Raw genomic sequence first — 25,442 nt, forward strand, 5'->3', positions numbered from 1 at the left:
CCTTATATTTTAAACAAAAACAAACAACTTTTCCTTTAGACAGATTTTTGTACAACAAAAATCAAAAAGTTATCACAGTTTTTCGAAAAAAGTTCAAAAATTCCAGATATTTTACTTTGAAAATTACAAAGTTTGGTATTTTTGTCAATTTTCAATAAAATCTATTTTTCTGCTTTTCTCCTTAAATTTTGAACAAAAACAAACAACTTTTCCTTTAGACACATTTTTGTACAACAAAAATCAGAAAAGTTATCACAGTTTTTGGAAAAAAGTACAAAAATTCCAGATATTTTACTTTGAAAATTTCAAAGTTTGGTATCTTTGTCAATTTTCAATAAAATCTATTTTTCTGCTTTTCTCCTTATATTTTTAACAAAAACAAACAACTTTTCCTTTAGACACATTTTTGTACAACAAAAATCAGAAAAGTTATCACCGTTTTTCGAAAAAAGTACAAAAACTCGATACATATTTACTTTGAAAATTTGAAAGTTTGGTATTTTTGTCAATTTTCAATAAAATCTATTTTTCCGCTTTTCTCCTTATATTTTGAACAAAAACAAACAACTTTTCCTTTAGACACATTTTTGTACAACAAAAATCAAAAAAGTTATCACAGTTTTTCGAAAAAAGTTCAAAAATTCCAGATATTTTACTTTGAAAATTTCAAAGTTTGGTATCTTTGTCAATTTTCAATAAAATATATTTTTCTGCTTTTCTCCTTATATTTTGAACAAAAACAAACAACTTTTCCTTTAGACAGATTTTTGTACAACAAAAATCAAAAAAGTTATCACAGTTTTTCGAAAAAAGTACAAAAATTCCAGATATTTTACTTTGAAAATTCCAAAGTTTGGTATTTTTGTCAATTTTCAATAAAATCTATTTTTCTGCTTTTCTCCTTATATTTTGAACAAAAACAAACAACTTTTCCTTTAGACACATTTTTGTACAACAAAAATCAAAAAGTTATCACAGTTTTTCGAAAAAAGTTCAAAAATTCCAGATATTTTACTTTGAAAATTTCAAAGTTTGGTATCTTTGTCAATTTACAATAAAATCTATTTTTCTGCTTTTCTCCTTATATTTTAAACAAAAACAAACAACTTTTCCTTTAGACACATTTTTGTACAACAAAAATCAAAAAAGTTATCACAGTTTTTCGAAAAAAGTACAAAAATTCCAGATATTTTACTTTGAAAATTTGAAAGTTTGGTATTTTTGTCAATTTTCAATAAAATTTTTTTTTATGCTTTTCTCCTCGAACTTTGAACAAAAACAAACAACTTTTCCTTTAGACACATTTTTGTACAACAAAAATCAAAAAAGTTATCACAGTTTTTCGAAACAAGTACAAAAATTCCAGATATTTTACTTTGAAAATTTGAAAGTTTGGTATTTTTGTCAATTTTCAATAAAATATATTTTTCTGCTTTTCTCCTTATATTTTGAACAAAAACAAACAACTTTTCCTTTAGACAGATTTTTGTACAACAAAAATCAAAAAAGTTATCACAGTTTTTCGATAAAAGTACAAAAATTCCAGATATTTTACTTTGAAAATTTGAAAGTTTGGTATTTTTGTCAATTTTCAATAAAATTTTTTTTTATGCTTTTCTCCTCGAACTTTGAACAAAAACAAACAACTTTTCCTTTAGACACATTTTTGTACAACAAAAATCAAAAAAGTTATCACCGTTTTTCGAAAAAAGTACAAAAATTCGATACATATTTACTTTGAAAATTTGAAAGTTTGGTATTTTTGTCAATTTTCAATAAAATTTTTTTTTATGCTTTTCTCCTCGAACTTCGAACAAAAACAAACAACTTTTCCTTTAGACACATTTTTGTACAACAAAAATCAAAAAAGTTATCACAGTTTTTCGAAAAAAGTACAAAAATTCCAGATATTTTACTTTGAAAATTTCAAAGATTGGTATCTTTGTCAATTTTCAATAAAATCTATTTTTCTGCTTTTCTCCTTATATTTTAAACAAAAACAAACAACTTTTCCTTTAGACAGATTTTTGTACAACAAAAATCAAAAAAGTTATCACAGTTTTTCGAAAAAAGTACAAAAATTCCAGATATTTTACTTTGAAAATTACAAAGTTTGGTATTTTTGTCAATTTTCAATAAAATTTTTTTTTATGCTTTTCTCCTCGAACTTTGAACAAAAACAAACAACTTTTCCTTTAGACACATTTTTGTACAACAAAAATCAAAAAAGTTATCACAGTTTTTCGAAAAAAGTACAAAAATTCCAGATATTTTACTTTGAAAATTTCAAAGATTGGTATCTTTGTCAATTTTCAATAAAATATATTTTTCTGCTTTTCTCCTTATATTTTGAACAAAAACAAACAACTTTTCCTTTAGACAGATTTTTGTACAACAAAAATCAAAAAAGTTATCACAGTTTTTCGAAAAAAGTTCAAAAATTCCAGATATTTTACTTTGAAAATTACAAAGTTTGGTATTTTTGTCAATTTTCAATAAAATCTATTTTTCTGCTTTTTTCCTTATATTTTGAACAAAAACAAACAACTTTTCCTTTAGACAGATTTTTGTACAACAAAAATCAAAAAAGTTATCACAGTTTTTCGAAAAAAGTTCAAAAATTCCAGATATTTTACTTTGAAAATTACAAAGTTTGGTATTTTTGTCAATTTTCAATAAAATCTATTTTTCTGCTTTTCTCCTTAAATTTTGAACAAAAACAAACAACTTTTCCTTTAGACACATTTTTGTACAACAAAAATCAAAAAAGTTATCACCGTTTTTCGAAAAAAGTACAAAAATTCCAGATATTTTACTTTGAAAATTACAAAGTTTGGTATTTTTGTCAATTTTCAATAAAATCTATTTTTCTGCTTTTCTCCTTAAATTTTGAACAAAAACAAACAACTTTTCCTTTAGACACATTTTTGTACAACAAAAATCAAAAAAGTTATCACAGTTTTTCGAAACAAGTACAAAAATTCCAGATATTTTACTTTGAAAATTACAAAGTTTGGTATTTTTGTCAATTTTCAATAAAATTTTTTTTTATGCTTTTCTCCTTATATTTTGAACAAAAACAAACAACTTTTCCTTTAGACACATTTTTGTACAACAAAAATCAGAAAAGTTATCACAGTTTTTGGAAAAAAGTACAAAAATTCCAGATATTTTACTTTGAAAATTTCAAAGATTGGTATCTTTGTCAATTTTCAATAAAACTATTTTTCTGCTTTTCTCCTTATATTTTAAACAAAAACAAACAACTTTTCCTTTAGACAGATTTTTGTACAACAAAAATCAAAAAAGTTATCACAGTTTTTCGAAAAAAGTTCAAAAATTCCAGATATTTTACTTTGAAAATTACAAAGTTTGGTATTTTTGTCAATTTTCAATAAAATCTATTTTTCTGCTTTTCTCCTTAAATTTTGAACAAAAACAAACAACTTTTCCTTTAGACACATTTTTGTACAACAAAAATCAAAAAAGTTATCACAGTTTTTCGAAACAAGTACAAAAATTCCAGATATTTTACTTTGAAAATTTCAAAGTTTGGTATCTTTGTCAATTTTCAATAAAATCTATTTTTCTGCTTTTCTCCTTATATTTTGAACAAAAACAAACAACTTTTCCTTTAGACACATTTTTGTACAACAAAAATCAAAAAGTTATCACAGTTTTTCGAAAAAAGTTCAAAAATTCCAGATATTTTACTTTGAAAATTTCAAAGTTTGGTATCTTTGTCAATTTTCAATAAAATATATTTTTCTGCTTTTCTCCTTATATTTTGAACAAAAACAAACAACTTTTCCTTTAGACAGATTTTTGTACAACAAAAATCAAAAAAGTTATCACAGTTTTTCGATAAAAGTACAAAAATTCCAGATATTTTACTTTGAAAATTTGAAAGTTTGGTATTTTTGTCAATTTTCAATAAAATTTTTTTTTATGCTTTTCTCCTCGAACTTTGAACAAAAACAAACAACTTTTCCTTTAGACACATTTTTGTACAACAAAAATCAAAAAAGTTATCACCGTTTTTCGAAAAAAGTACAAAAATTCGATACATATTTACTTTGAAAATTTGAAAGTTTGGTATTTTTGTCAATTTTCAATAAAATCTATTTTTCTGCTTTTCTCCTTATATTTTAAACAAAAACAAACAACTTTTCCTTTAGACAGATTTTTGTACAACAAAAATCAAAAAAGTTATCACAGTTTTTCGAAAAAAGTACAAAAATTCCAGATATTTTACTTTAAAAATTTCAAAGATTGGTATCTTTCTTTGTCAATTTTCAATAAAATATATTTTTCTGCTTTTCTCCTTATATTTTGAACAAAAACAAACAACTTTTCCTTTAGACACATTTTTGTACAACAAAAATCAAAAAAGTTATCACAGTTTTTCGAAAAAAGTTCAAAAATTCCAGATATTTTACTTTGAAAATTTGAAAGTTTGGTATTTTTGTCAATTTTCAATAAAATCTATTTTTCTGCTTTTCTCCTTATATTTTGAACAAAAACAAACAACTTTTCCTTTAGACACATTTTTGTACAACAAAAATCAGAAAAGTTATCACAGTTTTTGGAAAAAAGTACAAAAATTCCAGATATTTTACTTTGAAAATTTCAAAGATTGGTATCTTTGTCAATTTTCAATAAAATCTATTTTTCTGCTTTTCTCCTTATATTTTAAACAAAAACAAACAACTTTTCCTTTAGACAGATTTTTGTACAACAAAAATCAAAAAAGTTATCACAGTTTTTCGAAAAAAGTACAAAAATTCCAGATATTTTACTTTGAAAATTACAAAGTTTGGTATCTTTGTCAATTTTCAATAAAATATATTTTTCTGCTTTTCTCCTTAAATTTTGAACAAAAACAAACAACTTTTCCTTTAGACACATTTTTGTACAACAAAAATCAAAAAAGTTATCACCGTTTTTCGAAGAAAGTACAAAAATTCCAGATATTTTACTTTGAAAATTACAAAGTTTGGTATTTTTGTCAATTTTCAATAAAATTTTTTTTTATGCTTTTCTCCTTATATTTTGAACAAAAACAAACAACTTTTCCTTTAGACACATTTTTGTACAACAAAAATCAGAAAAGTTATCACAGTTTTTGGAAAAAAGTACAAAATTCCAGATATTTTACTTTGAAAATTTCAAAGTTTGGTATCTTTGTCAATTTTCAATAAAATCTATTTTTCTGCTTTTCTCCTTATATTTTTAACAAAAACAAACAACTTTTCCTTTAGACACATTTTTGTACAACAAAAATCAGAAAAGTTATCACCGTTTTTCGAAAAAAGTACAAAAACTCGATACATATTTACTTTGAAAATTTGAAAGTTTGGTATTTTTGTCAATTTTCAATAAAATCTATTTTTCCGCTTTTCTCCTTATATTTTGAACAAAAACAAACAACTTTTCCTTTAGACACATTTTTGTACAACAAAAATCAAAAAAGTTATCACAGTTTTTCGAAAAAAGTTCAAAAATTCCAGATATTTTACTTTGAAAATTTCAAAGTTTGGTATCTTTGTCAATTTTCAATAAAATATATTTTTCTGCTTTTCTCCTTATATTTTGAACAAAAACAAACAACTTTTCCTTTAGACAGATTTTTGTACAACAAAAATCAAAAAAGTTATCACCGTTTTTCGAAAAAAGTACAAAAATTCCAGATATTTTACTTTGAAAATTACAAAGTTTGGTATTTTTGTCAATTTTCAATAAAATCTATTTTTCTGCTTTTCTCCTTAAATTTTGAACAAAAACAAACAACTTTTCCTTTAGACACATTTTTGTACAACAAAAATCAAAAAAGTTATCACCGTTTTTCGAAAAAAGTACAAAAATTCCAGATATTTTACTTTGAAAATTTGAAAGTTTGGTATTTTTGTCAATTTTCAATAAAATCTATTTTTCCGCTTTTCTCCTTATATTTTAAACAAAAACAAACAACTTTTCCTTTAGACACATTTTTGTACAACAAAAATCAAAAAAGTTATCACCGTTTTTCGAAAAAAGTACAAAAATTCCAGATATTTTACTTTGAAAATTACAAAGTTTTGTATTTTTGTCAATTTTCAATAAAATCTATTTTTCTGCTTTTCTTCTTATATTTTGAACAAAAACAAACAACTTTTCCTTTAGACACATTTTTGTACAACAAAAATCAAAAAAGTTATCACAGTTTTTCGAAAAAAGTTCAAAAATTCCAGATATTTTACTTTGAAAATTTGAAAGTTTGGTATTTTTGTCAATTTTCAATAAAATCTATTTTTCTGCTTTTCTCCTTATATTTTGAACAAAAACAAACAACTTTTCCTTTAGACACATTTTTGTACAACAAAAATCAGAAAAGTTATCACAGTTTTTGGAAAAAAGTACAAAAATTCCAGATGTTTTACTTTGAAAATTTCAAAGTTTGGTATTTTTGTCAATTTTCAATAAAATCTATTTTTCTGCTTTTCTCCTCATATTTTGAACAAAAACAAACAACTTTTCCTTTAGACACATTTTTGTACAACAAAAATCAAAAATGTTATCACCGTTTTTCGAAAAAAGTACAAAAATTCGATACATATTTACTTTGAAAATTGGAAAGTTTGGTATTCTTGTCAATTTTCAATAAAATCTATTTTTCTGCTTTTCTCCTTATATTTTGAACAAAAACAAACAACTTTTCCTTTAGACACATTTTTGTACAACAAAAATCAGAAAAGTTATCACAGTTTTTGGAAAAAAGTACAAAAATTCCAGATATTTTACTTTGAAAATTTGAAAGTTTGGTATTTTTGTCAATTTTCAATAAAATTTTTTTTTATGCTTTTCTCCTCGAACTTTGAACAAAAACAAACAACTTTTCCTTTAGACACATTTTTGTACAACAAAAATCAAAAAAGTTATCACCGTTTTTCGAAAAAAGTACAAAAATTCGATACATATTTACTTTGAAAATTTGAAAGTTTGGTATTTTTGTCAATTTTCAATAAAATCTATTTTTCTGCTTTTCTCCTTATATTTTAAACAAAAACAAACAACTTTTCCTTTAGACAGATTTTTGTACAACAAAAATCAAAAAAGTTATCACAGTTTTTCGAAAAAAGTACAAAAATTCCAGATATTTTACTTTAAAAATTTCAAAGATTGGTATCTTTCTTTGTCAATTTTCAATAAAATATATTTTTCTGCTTTTCTCCTTATATTTTGAACAAAAACAAACAACTTTTCCTTTAGACACATTTTTGTACAACAAAAATCAAAAAAGTTATCACAGTTTTTCGAAAAAAGTTCAAAAATTCCAGATATTTTACTTTGAAAATTTGAAAGTTTGGTATTTTTGTCAATTTTCAATAAAATCTATTTTTCTGCTTTTCTCCTTATATTTTGAACAAAAACAAACAACTTTTCCTTTAGACACATTTTTGTACAACAAAAATCAGAAAAGTTATCACAGTTTTTGGAAAAAAGTACAAAAATTCCAGATATTTTACTTTGAAAATTTCAAAGATTGGTATCTTTGTCAATTTTCAATAAAATCTATTTTTCTGCTTTTCTCCTTATATTTTAAACAAAAACAAACAACTTTTCCTTTAGACAGATTTTTGTACAACAAAAATCAAAAAAGTTATCACAGTTTTTCGAAAAAAGTACAAAAATTCCAGATATTTTACTTTGAAAATTACAAAGTTTGGTATCTTTGTCAATTTTCAATAAAATATATTTTTCTGCTTTTCTCCTTAAATTTTGAACAAAAACAAACAACTTTTCCTTTAGACACATTTTTGTACAACAAAAATCAAAAAAGTTATCACCGTTTTTCGAAGAAAGTACAAAAATTCCAGATATTTTACTTTGAAAATTACAAAGTTTGGTATTTTTGTCAATTTTCAATAAAATTTTTTTTTATGCTTTTCTCCTTATATTTTGAACAAAAACAAACAACTTTTCCTTTAGACACATTTTTGTACAACAAAAATCAGAAAAGTTATCACAGTTTTTGGAAAAAAGTACAAAAATTCCAGATATTTTACTTTGAAAATTTCAAAGTTTGGTATCTTTGTCAATTTTCAATAAAATCTATTTTTCTGCTTTTCTCCTTATATTTTTAACAAAAACAAACAACTTTTCCTTTAGACACATTTTTGTACAACAAAAATCAGAAAAGTTATCACCGTTTTTCGAAAAAAGTACAAAAACTCGATACATATTTACTTTGAAAATTTGAAAGTTTGGTATTTTTGTCAATTTTCAATAAAATCTATTTTTCCGCTTTTCTCCTTATATTTTGAACAAAAACAAACAACTTTTCCTTTAGACACATTTTTGTACAACAAAAATCAAAAAAGTTATCACAGTTTTTCGAAAAAAGTTCAAAAATTCCAGATATTTTACTTTGAAAATTTCAAAGTTTGGTATCTTTGTCAATTTTCAATAAAATATATTTTTCTGCTTTTCTCCTTATATTTTGAACAAAAACAAACAACTTTTCCTTTAGACAGATTTTTGTACAACAAAAATCAAAAAAGTTATCACCGTTTTTCGAAAAAAGTACAAAAATTCCAGATATTTTACTTTGAAAATTACAAAGTTTGGTATTTTTGTCAATTTTCAATAAAATCTATTTTTCTGCTTTTCTCCTTAAATTTTGAACAAAAACAAACAACTTTTCCTTTAGACACATTTTTGTACAACAAAAATCAAAAAAGTTATCACCGTTTTTCGAAAAAAGTACAAAAATTCCAGATATTTTACTTTGAAAATTTGAAAGTTTGGTATTTTTGTCAATTTTCAATAAAATCTATTTTTCCGCTTTTCTCCTTATATTTTAAACAAAAACAAACAACTTTTCCTTTAGACACATTTTTGTACAACAAAAATCAAAAAAGTTATCACCGTTTTTCGAAAAAAGTACAAAAATTCCAGATATTTTACTTTGAAAATTACAAAGTTTTGTATTTTTGTCAATTTTCAATAAAATCTATTTTTCTGCTTTTCTTCTTATATTTTGAACAAAAACAAACAACTTTTCCTTTAGACACATTTTTGTACAACAAAAATCAAAAAAGTTATCACAGTTTTTCGAAAAAAGTTCAAAAATTCCAGATATTTTACTTTGAAAATTTGAAAGTTTGGTATTTTTGTCAATTTTCAATAAAATCTATTTTTCTGCTTTTCTCCTTATATTTTGAACAAAAACAAACAACTTTTCCTTTAGACACATTTTTGTACAACAAAAATCAGAAAAGTTATCACAGTTTTTGGAAAAAAGTACAAAAATTCCAGATGTTTTACTTTGAAAATTTCAAAGTTTGGTATTTTTGTCAATTTTCAATAAAATCTATTTTTCTGCTTTTCTCCTCATATTTTGAACAAAAACAAACAACTTTTCCTTTAGACACATTTTTGTACAACAAAAATCAAAAATGTTATCACCGTTTTTCGAAAAAAGTACAAAAATTCGATACATATTTACTTTGAAAATTGGAAAGTTTGGTATTCTTGTCAATTTTCAATAAAATCTATTTTTCTGCTTTTCTCCTTATATTTTGAACAAAAACAAACAACTTTTCCTTTAGACACATTTTTGTACAACAAAAATCAGAAAAGTTATCACAGTTTTTGGAAAAAAGTACAAAAATTCCAGATATTTTACTTTGAAAATTTGAAAGTTTGGTATTTTTGTCAATTTTTAATAAAATCTATTTTTCCGCTTTTCTCCTTATATTTTGAACAAAAACAAACAACTTTTCCTTTAGACACATTTTTGTACAACAAAAATCAAAAAAGTTATCACCGTTTTTCGAAAAAAGTACAAAAATTCGATACATATTTACTTTGAAAATTTGAAAGTTTGGTATTTTTGTCAATTTTCAATAAAATTTTTTTTTATGCTTTTCTCCTCGAACTTTGAACAAAAACAAACAACTTTTCCTTTAGACACATTTTTGTACAACAAAAATCAAAAAAGTTATCACAGTTTTTCGAAAAAAGTACAAAAATTCGAAATATTTTTACTTTGAAAATTTGAAAGTTTGGTATCTTTGTCAATTTTCAATAAAATCTGCGAGGGGGTATTTACGGGTTGAAAACGTGTACACTCTAATATACTTATTACGCTAAAAGTACACTTATTACCAATATTACAGGGCAATACAGAGATATTTCTGGGTATTACACCCACGTAATGACGTACTATTGCGCTCTATTACGCAATATTACGCGATATTACACTCCAATACTGGAGTATATACCCCCTCGAAAATCTGTTTTTCTTCTTTTTTCCTTAAATTTTGTTTAAAGACAAACATGTTTTCCTTTAGGCATCTTAATTTTCATAAATATTAAAATTCTTCCTAATAATTTAATTTAATTAAAAGATGAATTTTTGTTAAAATCTAAAATAGTAATTGAATATGAGAAGCAGTACCTCTTGGATTTTTAGATATAATTGAATTTTAAAGAGTTTTTAAATTAAATGTTTGAATATCGTATTTTTTCATATACTAATATTTTTTACTGTTTTACTCTTTACTGATAAAAAGTTTACCAAATTTTTAATTTATTTAAAAGTTATGAAAGTATTTAAAATCAAAACTGCCTAATAATATATTGATTATATTAATAGTAATCAACAATTAAAAGTATATAAAGTGCTCCTGTATATTCTGAATTTTGCGTTTTTATATATGGCTTATTTAATAGAAACGTGTAGAACATCGTTGCGCACTAGCAGTGAACACATTCTCCTGTCGTTTTTCCCGGTTGAGTTCGATTTTTTAATGTATGACGATTGCAACTTGCATGAGCATCACGTTTTATGAAATGTATTTTTTGTTCTATTTTTTCCAAAAACAAGGAGAGAAAAAGAAAAAAAAAGAGTAAAGCGTTAACGACGTTTCTTTTTCGATTACGTGACTTGAAAGAAAATTGAATTTCACAATTTTTTATTATTTTTTAAATAATTTCTTGATTGATATAAAGTATTTTTGCTATTGCATCGCCTATGTCGAAATATTCGGGTAGTATTATCGAATTAGTTAGAATGTTTCGCGCAGTTAGTTTAGGTGTAGTTTGGAGGTACTTCAAATATTGAAATATTTCAAGAAGTATTTAATTTTCAGTATTTTGAGTATTTCCTCGACTGTAGTTATTATTTAGTTACTGAAATAATTTTTTTATGTTTAGATAAAATATATTTTTGATAAATTTCAAATTATTAATAATCACATTATTTACGATCAATAATTTAATTGATTTAAATAACAGATTACTTGACTACTATCAATTAAATATTTAATTGAATCAAGTAATATTTAATGGAGTCAATTAAATGGGTTAGTTCATATTTGCTTCAAGTACTGAAATTATTGGTTCAAATATAGCATTTAATTGACTCAAATAAATATTATTTGAATCAAATTAATTTTTTTTCAGTGTAAAGATAAAAATTTCCATTTCTTGCAAATTTTGGAAAAGTTTTCAGTTTTTAGAAACGTAAAAATCTTTTTGTATTTTATTATTAATTTATATCATAGGATTGACAGTGGATAATGATTTTTTGTGAAAAATTAGCGAATAGTCTTTGGAAGACCGTGGAGAATTTCGAAAGGGGAATAATTCGGTTGTTCTGAGATTAACTTGGTCTATAATGGTGCGTGTATGTGACGTATTGCCATTCATAGAGCTTGGACCGAACCTACGAGTAAAGGTATCAGGTGGTTTATGGGTAGGAAATGTCAAGCAACAGACGATCTGCTCCAGACGCCTAACGTCATGGACAAACCACGAATCTGGTAATTGCGATATGGTTGCGAGAACAGTTTCTATTTGAACTGACGTTCCGCCTCAATGCTTCCCTTGATTTGTCCCAAACTCTCAAAGATCAAAGTCTCTCTATTTGCTACATATTTTATTTTTAATTATCATGATCTTTGCTTCAAAGAATATTGACAGTTATTTAATTTTTTTATTATTAAATAATTAAATAATTTTTAATATTATACATTTATTTTTTTAAATATTTTACAACATTCTAGTTTCTTGTTTCACAGGAATTTTACTTCTTTTTTACTTTTAAAAGAGCAGAGAAATTTGTGATTAAAAATAAACAGTTAATTAATGGCTAATTGATGTGTTTGTGTATCGCCACTTTACAGAATTTTTAAATAGCTAAATTTATATTTCACCAAATCTAAAATTTCAACCACTAAAAGCTACTATTTCTGTTTTTTTTTTTTTTGAGAATTTCTACTACTTTAAATTCGCTAATACTAGAAATCAAAAAACTATTCTCGAAAATTATAATCAAATTCTTTAAAACGATTCTATTATTTTCAAAAAATATTTGAAATTCAATTATTTTCAATATCTAGTATTTTCATGAAATTGCGCAAAAGAATTCAATTATTTAAAAAAATAATTGATAAAATTCATCCAAAATTCAATTATTTTTATAAATAATAAAATTCTTCTCAGGAATCTAACAATATTCATCACAAGAATTCAATTATTTTTAAAAGCATTAAATTTCTTCTTGGAGAGTCAATTATTTAAAAAAATTCTAATAAAATTCTTAGCAACCATTCAATTATTTTCATAAATAATAAAATTCATCGCAGGATTTCAATTATTTTTAATACAATTTTACAGGAATTTCGCAAAAAATGTAATTATTCTAAAAAATTTGATTTCAATTCCTCGCAAAAATTAATTATTTAAAAAAGCGTTTTTTTAAAATTTTTTGGAAGAATTCAATTATTTACAAAACTATTAGAATTTTTCACATGAATTCAATTATTTTCAAATATTTTAATAAAATTGTTCTAAAGAAATCAATTATTTTAAATACAATTTTAATTAAATTTTTTTCAAATAATTTAATTATTCTTTTAGATTTTCATAAAATTTTTCCCAAGAATTCAATTATTAACATAAATAATTCTTCGAAAGAATTCAATTATTAAAGATAAATAACTAATTATTCTCGAAAATTCAATTATTTTGAGATATTTTATTAAAATTCTATGCAAAATTCAATTGTTTTCATAAATAACAGTATTCATCACAAGAATTCAATTATTTTTTAAAGTAATAAATCTCTTCTTGAAAATTCAAATATTTTTAAATAATACAATTAAATCGTTCTGAAGAATTCAATTTTTTTCATAAATGATAAAATGCTTTTTAGGAATTCAATTATTTTCAAAAAAATTTAATGAAATACCACACAAACATTCAATTATTGACCAAAATTTTAATAGAATTCTTTGTAAAATTTACTTAAATTTAAAAACTTTTTGCAATTCAAAGATTTTCAATATTTACTATTTTCATAAAATTTCCAAACAGAATTCAATTATTTAAAAAAAAATTTTGTAAAAATCTTCGTAAGAATTCAATTCTTTACATGAATAATAAAAACTTCTCAGGAATTCAATTATTTAAATTAGAATTTGCATAAAATTGGTCGATAGAAATTAATTATTTAATAATTTTTATAAAATTCTTCTGAAGAATTAAATTATTTTTATAAATATTTAAATTCTTTCATATAAATAATAAAATTCGTTGCAGGAATTCAATTTTTTAAATAGGATAAGAAAGAAGTAAATATTTTTTATGAAAATTAGTCAATAATTTTGGAAAATATCTATATTTATCTTCAGATATAGAATTCAGTTAATTAACTATTTATCTTTATACGGTTATAATTCATTATTTCTATAATTATGTTGTTATTTTTTTTTTATTTTATTTTATCAGATATTTTTAAAAATATTTTGTTTCATTTTGTTTTATTATTTTTCAATGTTATTTTACTATTTTTTATTTTTATTTTATTATTTTTTGTTTTATTTTGTTATTATAATTTTTTACGACTTTTGAGAATGTTTTTGTTAGTTGGCAATTAGAAATAATAAACGGAGAGAGAGAGAGAGAGAGAGAGAGAGAGAGAGAGAGAGAGAGAGAGAGAGAGAGAGAGAGAGAGAGAGAGAGAACATGAATGTGTATATGTCAAATATTATATCACCGTTACAAACTCCTGCGGTAGTAACTTCAATTTAGATGGTCTAATGCTTGATAAACCTCGGGTTTAAATTGTGAGCCAACTTGATACGATGTTATCCCGAAGGAGTTATATTATTGATCTTCCTGAGAAAATTCCCAATTCCTTCAACCCCCCCAGGAATACTTCGTCAATGGAGTCATTCTATAGGGAAACATAGATTAATTATAAGTCAAAATATTGAATTATATATATAATGCCATCCCCAAAGGACTTGTGGTCCTCAGGTTCTAAATCAGAAAAGAATTTTCCAAATTTTATCGAAATTTAGTGGAAAACTACTAAATTTGTAAAATAAAAAAAATTTCCAAAAATCGCTAAAAGCAAATAATTGATATTTTTATTTAAAAAATTAGTAGTAAAAAGTTTTAGTCAGAACGAAACAATCGGTGGAAATAAATTAATTATACACTCAAATATATATTATTTACACATTCTTTTTTTTTATTCAAGTAAGAACATTACAATCTACATATTTATTTACAATCGATGAATAAAAATCTAATCGACTACCGGCAAAAAAAAACATTTTTTTTATATTTATATTAAAAAATTCTTGAGCCACATTTTGAGAAATAGAATTAAAAATTTATCGACGAAACAATGAACATCTTTTTTCTCCTTTTTGTCATTTGATCGAGGATTATTTTAAAAACAGTGTTATAAAAAGCTTTCCATTTATTACAAATACACATTTTTTTTGTCATGATAGAAAAAGGAGGACGTTGATAATTGTTTACAATTTCTTTTTTTCAAAAATATTTTCACCAAGCGCAGAAAAAAAAATTTATTTTCAAAAATTTAACTTAATTTGCTTTTATTGAAAATTTTTTCTGCAAATAACATTCTACTATAGGTAATTTATTTTTGTTTATATATTTTGCAATGACTGTACATTTATTTACATGCATATTTGTGCATACTTGATATAGAAATAAATTAAATTTTTTTTTTTCAATTTTTAATAATTTTAACTAAAGATTTTTTTATATTTAGTCGAAATTAAAGAAAAAAAATTGAAAGCGTACAGTTTTTTTATAGAAATAAATTAAAAATATATTGAGACATGTCTTAATATTTTTTTTAATTTACTTCTACAAAAAAAAGTAAAAAAATTGTAAGTTTTCAATTTTTTTTTCTATTTTAGAGTTGAAATTGAGGAAAAAAAATTGAAGGCATACAATTTTTTATATTTTTTTTATAGAAATAAATTAAAAATATATTAAGACATATCTTATAATATATTTTTTAATTTACTTCTATAAAAAAATACAAAAAATTGTATGCTTTCAATTTTTTTTTCTACTCTGGTTAAAATTGAAGAAAAAAATTGAAAGCACAAAAAAATGTTGCAATAGTTTTTCCTTTGAATTAATATAAAATACATATTTCATGATATTTTTACAGTAAAATGTAATTTTTCTTTCTTTCAGTAACAAGTAGATTTATTCTCACAAATAACAATAACAAGCGTAGCGTTTCTCAATGTCGAAACGATATCTTATAATCTTTGATCATAAGAAAACACTCGATAAGAATATTGTCTCTTTTATATGTGCGTAGAAATAAGTAACAAATATATTACACATACCTTTAGATTAATAAAATTAAAAAAAAAAAAAAAGAAAAAAGAAAAGAAGGAAAAAAGAAGAAAAGTAAAGGTTGCGAATAAACTAAAAAAAGAATACCGATTTTTCTTTGATATAAAACTAGATCTTGCTTATGATTTGTACATAAAGATTATGGACTAAATATCAGAAACTGACTTGCAAAAAAAAAATAATAATAATATTAACAATAATTATTATTATAATAGCAATAATAATAATAAAAATAATTATAATAGTAATTATAATAATAAAAATAATTATAATAGTAATAATAATAATAATAATAATAATAATAATAATAATAATAATAATAATAATAATAATAATAATAATAATAATAATAATAATAATAATAATAATAATAATAATAATAATAATAATAATTATAATAATAATAATAATAATAATATTAACAATAGTAATAAAAATAGCAGTTTTAAAAATAATATTAAAATTAATAATTAACACTAGATAATATTAATGATAAAATAATTAACTAAAAATAATAATAGTAATAATAATAACTATTATAATTATATTATAGATTTCATATTTGGTATATAAATATTATATTTACATTCTCACTCTGTGTATATTATTAAAGCGCCTAGACTTAACAGTTCATCATTTACATAATTTACATTGGTACAAAGAAAGAGGGATGTTTTTGCGAACAATCGATCAGTCTTTAAATGAACTTTTTTATTATTATTATTATTATAACTTAAAACTCAAAGTCAAAGCGCTTCTTTAAAATATTCAAATTTTTTTTTTTTTCAATTAAAATAACTTTTTCTATATTATAAGCAAAAAAGCAAAGCAATTTTCTCAACCAACTTTCTTCCATAAATTATAAAAAAATATAAATGCAAATATTTTTAATTCTTTAAAGCCGCAATTTTCTAATTAAAGAGAAAAAAAATATTCTGAATTATAAAAAATCACAATTTATGATATCTTTTTTTGCATTTTTATAATTTTGGTAAATATTTTCATTTTTCTAAAAAAATATTCTCAGTTTGTCAGATATGCAATGTTTTAAATTTAAATTTTTTCTTTGGATTGATTTTTCTTTAGATATAATTAAAAATGTATTTTTTGGATTATAATAAAAATATTTTCTAAATTTTTGGATATATTTGTATGTATTTGTACATATATGTTTTATATGTAGAGTCGACTGATCTAACAAACCCTCGCAAAAAAATATCTTTATCTTTTTTTTTTAATGTTATGTTTGGAAAAAATTTTTACTTTTAAAAACAAATTTTTTTTTAAAAAGTATTTTCTTTCTCTCTTAATTTTAATTTTGTTAAAATATTTACTAATTTGAATTAGTGACTGACTTTTTGCTTTTCAAATTCAAAATAGTAAATTTTACTAATAAATAATAATTTCTAATAATTTACTAACAAAATTTACTGATTCAAAAGCAAAAAGTCGGCTGACTTTTTGATTTTGATTGACAAATTGAAATTTAGTAAACATTTTTACTAATTCAATTTTAGAGAGAGAAGGAACTGATTTCTCCTTTATAATCTGGATAAATTTCGTCATTATCTTTCGACACGAAACATTTAATGAATTTCGAAAAATTTTCTTTTGTCGAATTTCGTTTTTGGTTTGGTTTTGAAAAAAAGGTGAAAAAAGCTTATGATATTAATAATGCTTATTTTAAACATTGTTGTCAATGCTGTTCTCGTCTTGAACAACTTGTTCGGATTGCGGCTGACGATTTACACAATCGCGCACTGCTTGTAATATAATGCCGACCCTTCTGTCAACTGCGGCGTAATGCGGTTCCCACAGAACTGGCGACACGGGATCAAATGACAAGCTTTCACGAAGGGCATCGCCCAAAGTCAGGGGTCCATTGTGATACCTGAAATCAAATGTCAATTGATAATTGTAAATGCGAAAAATGCATTTGAGAAATATTTAAAAAAAACCATGAATCTCTAAAAAAAAATGCGTGGACAAAAATTATTATCTTCTGCAATATAGCTGTAAATTTTACTGTGTTAACGAAATTTTTTATAAACTTTCGTCACAATAATTCAATTATTTATATAAATAATAAAACTCATCGCATTTTAATTATTATAAAACTAGAAATGATTGCAGAAATTTAATTATTTTTAAAAGAAATAAAATTCCTTGTAAAAATTCAATTATTTTCTAAAGGAATAACATTCTTCGCAGAAATTCAGTTATGTTAAAATTTTTTTTAAAATTCTCAAAATTTTTATTATATTTAGAAATAATAAAATTCTTCATCAAAATTCAATTATTTTCAAAAATTTTAATCAAATACTTTAAAAAATTCAATTATTTTCAAAAATTTTCCTCAATTAAATAAATTTTAATATCTACTATTTTAATAAAATCTTTCAACAAAATTCAATTATTTAAAAAAATTTTTTGATAAAATTCTACGCAAAAATTTAATTATTTTCATAAATAATAAAACTCATCGGCCAAATTCAATTATTTTTAATACAATTATATTCGAATTCCTCGAAAAATGTAATTATTCTTAAAATTTTTATTAAAATTCGTCAAATGAATTCCTTTTTTAAAAATTTGTTGGTAAAATTCTTTATGAGAATTCAATTTTAAGAAACATTCAATTATTAATAAATTATTTATTTTCGTATTTAAATAATTGAGTTCTCGTAGAATTTTCTAATTTTTAACAACAATTTATTCAAAGATAAATTTCAGTTAAAATTTTAAATAATAACTGAATATTAAAATCATGAATTTTTAGAAATAATTGAATTTTGAAAAGGTTTCAAATTAAAATCTTTGAAAATCGTAGTAATTTTTCATACTTTTAACTAACAATTCTGTAGAATTATTATTTTTTTTTTTGAAAAATGTTTATTAGAATTTTTTTGAAATTATTTAAAGTTTTTTTATTTTCTAATAAATATTTTATTGAAGAATTTTCGAATAATTGAAATTTCGTTATATTTCGTGAAATTGAATTGTAAACAAATGGAATTGAAAATTCACAAAGAATTTTTTTTTTAAATTATTAGAAATATTTGATTTCAAGAAGAATTTTAGTTGAAAAATCGAGAAAATAATAATTTAATTGAAATGATGAAAAAAAATTTTATTACCTTATTTATTAATAATTTTTATTTTTATTAAATATTTTTATCTTTGAAAAATATAGGAATATAATATAAAATAATATTGTAATAAAAATATAATTTATTTCGAATTATATTATAAGTGGAAAGTAGTAAAAGTCAATTTGCAGTCAGACGTAAATATTCTCACGCAAATTCAACTAGCATTGTGTATTTAAGTGGAAAGTCGTAAAATTAATTACTTTGTTAGTTAATCTAACCCTGTTTGTTTGTGTAATTAATTTTACTATTTTTATGCAGTTAAAAATAGTTTAGTTTCCTAAAATACGTATAGTTAAATTCCATAAATAATGAAATTAATTCAGATTAAGAATTGTTTTTAGTGTGGAATATCAGTAGTAAACATCAATTTTGGTCAGACGTCTATTTTTCTGTATAAAGAGGAGTAGACATGACTTCTCAGGTAAACAAAATTTTTTATATAAGTATTAAAAATAGTTACATTTAAAATATTGTTATTTTTATAGAATTTAAAAGTTAGTAGAGAAGGCCAATTTTAGTCAGACAGTGATTTTTATTTATATATGAAAAAAAAATCGATATCGGAGATGATTTTGCTACAAGTAGTAAAAAATACAGTTTCAGTCAGGCAGAAGAATATCAGTAGTAGAGATAAATTTTCTGTCAGACAAATATAGTCCTAACCTTTTGTCAATTTGCTTCTATTTTTCTTTTCTTTGATTTTTTTTTAATAAAATTCTTCTAAAGAATTCAATTATTTTAATAAATTGTAAAATTATTTCGTAAGAATTCAATTATCTTTATAAATAATAAAATTATTTTCAGGAATTCAATTATTATTGAAAAAATTCAAATTTTTTGCCAAATAATTTATCATTAATAATTTTTTTTTAAGTAAGTTAAATATTCTATATTCCGGAAAAATCAATTATATTGACAGAAATTAAGAATTTTTTTTTATTCTAATTCTAGAAACTTAATGTGTTTTTCGATATTTGTGATAATTTCTTTAGTGTCAATTAGTTATATTTTTCTTTAATTATAAAAAAAATTTTTACAATTGCTCCAAATTCGTAAAATAAAAATATATTTTCTACTGAAAATTAGAATAAAAAAACAAATTTTATACGCTTTATAGAGAATTTTAAGAAATTTGATATACGAACGAATAAATAATAATCGAGAATTATACATAAGTGACGTTTAATATTTTTTAAGCAATTTATGACACACGATAAAATAGGAATGACAATCAGTTGAATTGCATTTTGACGTACGCATCATCGGTAAATTCTCGTTGCCTGTTTCAAGTATACATATTCCATTAAAATCATATTTTGTCTGGTCCTCTCGGTCAATTTCGTGCTTATAAATGGTATTTTGATTCACAAAAAAATTTTTTTTTTTCTTCTCTATTCCTATTATTTGCGATTATATTATACGAGGTACTTTAACTCGCAAAATTACAAGTCATTCATTATATTTTCCTTTCCACTTATTCAATTGTCCTTTTCACTCTATTCTACATCTTCTTGAAATTTATGTCATCTTTTCTTGTATTCTTTTCTTTAGATATTTTAAGGAAATTTTTACGAAATTTATTTTTTATGTAAAATTTTTTAGGTTTTAAAAAAAAGAGGAGAAAAATTTATTTTAGAGAGAAAAAAGAAAAATTTAGCTTCATCCAATTTATTATCGTTTTTTCGACTATTTTTGTTATTTTTGTTAGTTTCGTTTTTTTTTAATTTGGCGAAATTTTAGTGTAAATTAATCGAACTGAATTAAAGTTCACTTTCCTGTAACTAGAAAGTGGATCATAATTTAATTTCCTGCCAATGATAACCCAGCGAATATTACACGTGAAAAGCTCATGTTTCTAGTACAATTTTCCATTTATATTCTTCTCTTGATTTTAGTATTAAAATATATTGGATGACAATTTCCAACATAAAACAGGGTTCCTACAGAATATGGAAATCATGGAAATTTTTAAAAGACTTCTGGAAATCAGGGAAATCATGGAAAAGGCCTGGAATTTTTAAAAGTTTCTAAATTTTTCCTGTTTTCCATTTTTTCTCTTGAATAAAAATTCAAATAATAAAAAAGCTAAATGGCATAAAAGAGAGAAAAAAATGTTGAATTTTAAAACATTCGTTTTTTTGAATTTTTTCGAATTTTTGATAATTTTAGATTTTTTACCAAAGAGTCGAGACTATTAAAAAAGTAAAGTGTTTTCCAAAAGCACAAAAATAATGAAGCTAAATCCCATAAAAGAGAGGGAAAAATGTTGAATTTTAAGAAATTCGAATTTTTGAATTTTTGATAATTTTTGATATTTTTAGATTTTTTACCAAAGAGTCGAGACTATTAAATAAGTAAAGTGTTTTTCAAAAGCACAAAAATAATGAAGCTAAATCACATAAAAGAGAGGGGACAATGTTGAATTTTAAGAAATTCGAATTTTTGATAATTTTCGATAATTTTAGATTTTTTACCAAAGAGTCGAGACTATTAAATAAGTAAAGTGTTTTCCAAAAGCACAAAAATAGTGAAGCTAAATCCCATAAAAGAGAGAAAAAAATGTTGAATTTTAAGAAATTCGTTTTTTTGAATTTTTTCGAATTTTTGATAATTTTAGATTTTTTACCAAAGAGTCGAGACTATTAAATAAGTAAAGTGTTTTCCAAAAGCACAAAAATAATGAAGCTAAATCACGTAAAAGAGAGGGAAAAATGTTGAATTTTAAGAAATTCGAATTTTTGATAATTTTCGATAATTTTAGATTTTTTACCAAAGAGTCGAGACTATTAAATAAGTAAAGTGTTTTCCAAAAGCACAAAAATAGTGAAGCTAAATCCCATAAAAGAGAGAAAAAAATGTTGAATTTTAAGAAATTCGTTTTTTTGAATTTTTTCGAATTTTTGATAATTTTAGATTTTTTACCAAAGAGTCGAGACTATTAAATAAGTAAAGTGTTTTCCAAAAGCACAAAAATAATGAAGCTAAATCACGTAAAAGAGAGGGAAAAATGTTGAATTTTAAGAAATTCGAATTTTTGAATTTTTGATAATTTTCGATAATTTTAGATTTTTTACCAAAGAGTCGAGACTATTAAATAAGTAAAGTGTTTTCCAAAAGCACAAAAATAATGAAGCTAAATCACATAAAAGAGAGGGAAAAATGTTGAATTTTAAGAAATTCGAATTTTTGAATTTTTGATAATTTTCGATAATTTTAGATTTTTACCAAAGATTCGAGACTATTGATTAAGTATAGTGTTTTCTAAAAGCACAAAAATAATGAAGCTAAATCACATAAAAGAGAGGGAAAAATGTTGAATTGTAAGAAATTCGAATTTTTGAATTTTTGATAATTTTCGATAATTTTAGATTTTTTACCAAAGAGTCGAGACTATTAAGTAAGTAAAGTGTTTTTGAAGAGCACAAAAATAATGAAGCTAAATCCCATAAAAGAGAGGGAAAAATGTTGAATTTTAAGAAATTCGTTTTTTTGAATTTTTGATAATTTTCGATAATTTTAGATTTTTTACCAAAGAGTCGACACTATTGATTAAGTATAGTGTTTTCTAAAAACACAAAAATAATGAAGCTAAATCACATAAAAGAGAGGGAAAAATGTTGAATTTTAAGAAATTCGAATTTTTGAATTTTTGATAATTTTCGATAATTTTAGATTATTGTCATTATTACATTGAAAAGAAAATTATTTGATTTAAATAGACAAGTGTCTATTATTAAATAAATGAAATTATTAAATAAATTAATTTGAATGAAGGAAATACTTGATTCAAATAATTTTTTTTAATTTAAATAAATTATATTTGAACCAGTAATTACAGTATTTAAATCAAATATACAATTTAATTGACTCAAATAAAAATTATTCGATACAAAAAAATATTTATTTGATAATTAACAAGTAAAAGTTTATTTAAATGAAATAAATTTTTTTCAGTGTTTAATAATAGAAAAAATTAATTAGTAATAATTAGTTAATTAATTAATAATAATCATTGCTAAGAATCTACAAAAGCAGATAATTCATTCATTTTAATTCATTTTTGTTTGTTCGTTTGTGAACTGTTAATTTATCCATAAACAAATTTAAATCGCCCTCAAAAATAAATTTTTCCTCTTTGTGTTTTTGAAAACTACGTATCCGTTTAATGTGTTTTTAAATAACAAAGTTTACTTCAGTATATAATAGAATAAAAGAAATCATTGTTAAATCAATCAATTCGCTTTTTACTAGCGATACGGGCTGCAAACTACGGCATGTGAAACAATTTATTTTACACCTGAATTTTCCCACGAACTATGAAAATCCTCTCGTGAGGTATTTGAAAACTTGGTTTTTTTATCGGGGCAAAAAATAATTGTGTTCTTTAAAGAAACTGACAAGATATAACTGTTGTATTATTTCTATTCTTTAAATTTATTTTTTTTTTCTTTTCCTTTTTCATAATTAAAGTTAATTGACAATTAGTAAATAATTAATAAATTTTTTTTGAGTTTATCACTCGGTAGTCTTAGTTATTAATAATTCAATTATTTTCAGAAAAAAAAATTTTCTGGAAGAATTCAATTATTCTCAAAAGTTTTGATATAATGTTTTATAAAAATTCAATTATTTTCATAACTTATCAAATTCTTCAAAAAAATTCAATTATTATTTTCAGTAAAATTTTTATTTAATTTCTATGAAAGAATTTAATTATTTTCAAAAAATTGTGACAATATTTAATAATCAAATTTTTAATTAGAATTAGTAAGAGAAACGATTCTTCTAAAAAGTAAAAAGAAATTCTTTGTCAAATTCAATTATTTTCAAAAAATTTAGTAAAGTTTCTCGCAAGATTTCAATTCTTTTTAACAATTTTATTAAACTTTTTCCAATTATTTATAAAAAATTTAATAAAATTCTTCGCAGAAATTCAATTACATTTCAAAATTTTATTAAAATTTTTCGATTCTTCGCAGAAAATCAATAACGGATTTTTTATTTAAAATATTTTTTAAAGCTACTATACAAAAATGAAAAGAAAGTAATAATTAACTTCTCTTAATTAATGACTTATTTAAAGTTAAGTATTTAATATTTAAGGGGGAGGGGGGGTCAGCAAAATCTTACGAACAATAGAAAAAATGGCGTTAATGTTTGTAAAATATCTTACGAGGGGGGAGAGGTGGTCAAATTTTCAAAAAAAAATGTCTTACGTAATTTATGGACAGCCCCTTAGTCAAGCATTAATTTTTAATATAAAAAACATTTTTTAATATAAAAAATAATTTTTATTATAAAAAATAATGTTTAATATAAAAAATAATTTTTAATATAAAAAATAATTTTTAATATAAAAAATAATTTTTTAAATAAAAAATATAAATTACAAGAAGTAAAAAAAGTCTCCCTTCATTTGAACGTTCGAAACGTTAGGAAGACAACATTCATTTTTCCCAAGACAAAAATTTAATTTATTGTCAAACGAGAAAAAAATCCATTTTCCGAATTTCCTGTCAGAGGAGAGAGAAAAAATGAAAATTATGAAATCTCTTTTTAATTTCAGTTAGTAACTGTACTTCTTAACTTGACTTGTGCTTGAATCATTTAAATCCCATTTAATATATTCTTCTGTTGGCAGGAAATGAAAAATAATGGATTCAACGCTCGATTTCTTGGAGTCAATGGAAGAAGCCAATAATGGAAGATCTTCTGGCGCTTCCTACGGTCCTAGGCCAATGAATAAAGTATTGGGTTAAGTAGATACGAAAGCAAAGATATTCTCGAATTCGCGCTCAGTTTCAGTGCCAGAAGATTTCAAGCTTGTACCTCGAGAGGATCCTCTGGCTACTATACTTTCTTTTTTTTCTCCTTCTTTTTCTTCTTCTTCTTTCGTGTGCAACATCAGAAAAGCTTTTTGGGACTACTTTTACAATCCAATGGGCAAGTGCGCGGTTTTTCAACAGATGAGAAAAAAGAAAGACTTAGAGGTCCACTTAAATTTACTTTAAGTGACTCACTTTGAATTCCAGAGACGTTCACGCCTTTTACCAGGCAAGCTTTCTTCACTTATAGTATATTTGAATTCCTAATTTTGCACATAACTTTAATTTATTCTTTAATAAAAGAAAAATATATTTATAGAAGATTCTTCTCTCTCTCTCTTTTTCTAGAAAAAGAAAATAACATAAAAAATTATTTAATAAAGATTTGGAATTTTTTTCTTTTAATAAAATTCCTAGAAGATATTCCAAGGGGAAAAGGAAAAAAAAACCGAATGCAGTGAATATAAAAACTTTAATTATATAATAAGAAGAGAGTTGAAAACTGAGTTTTGAAATATGTAAAAAATAATGAGACGAGTGAAAATTGAAAACCGAACAAAGGCGTGAAAAAAAGGGGAATGAGAGATACAGCGGAAAAATTGCTTTGTCGAAAGAATATAAGGAATAAAGAAAAGGAATAAAGGAAAGACAAAAGAGAGAGAGAGAGAGAAAGAGTGAGGTGACGGAGAAGGAAAATCGTGATCCAAGAAGTACGTAAAAGCGTAACGAGCCAACCGCAGGAAGCAATTATCTAATGATATTGCAGTTAATAGGAAGCGTGTGG

General features: G+C 22.9%; 1 protein-coding gene across 1 annotated transcript in view; it reads right to left on the reverse strand.

Annotated features, from left to right (window-relative positions):
• Window positions 1-17,104: 17,104 nt before the first annotated feature.
• LOC122512775 (extracellular serine/threonine protein CG31145) overlaps window positions 17,105-25,442 on the reverse strand; it is a 119,394-nt gene continuing 111,056 nt past the window's right edge. The window contains exon 7 of the mRNA XM_043628832.1: window positions 17,105-17,572. Within this exon, the coding sequence (XP_043484767.1) occupies window positions 17,365-17,572 (208 nt within the window). The 3' untranslated portion in view covers window positions 17,105-17,364. The remainder of the gene's footprint in view (window positions 17,573-25,442) is intronic.

The sequence above is a fragment of the Leptopilina heterotoma genome, unplaced genomic scaffold, assembly GCF_015476425.1.
Source record: "Leptopilina heterotoma isolate Lh14 unplaced genomic scaffold, ASM1547642v1 Lhet_128, whole genome shotgun sequence".
Taxonomy (NCBI): domain Eukaryota; kingdom Metazoa; phylum Arthropoda; class Insecta; order Hymenoptera; family Figitidae; genus Leptopilina; species Leptopilina heterotoma.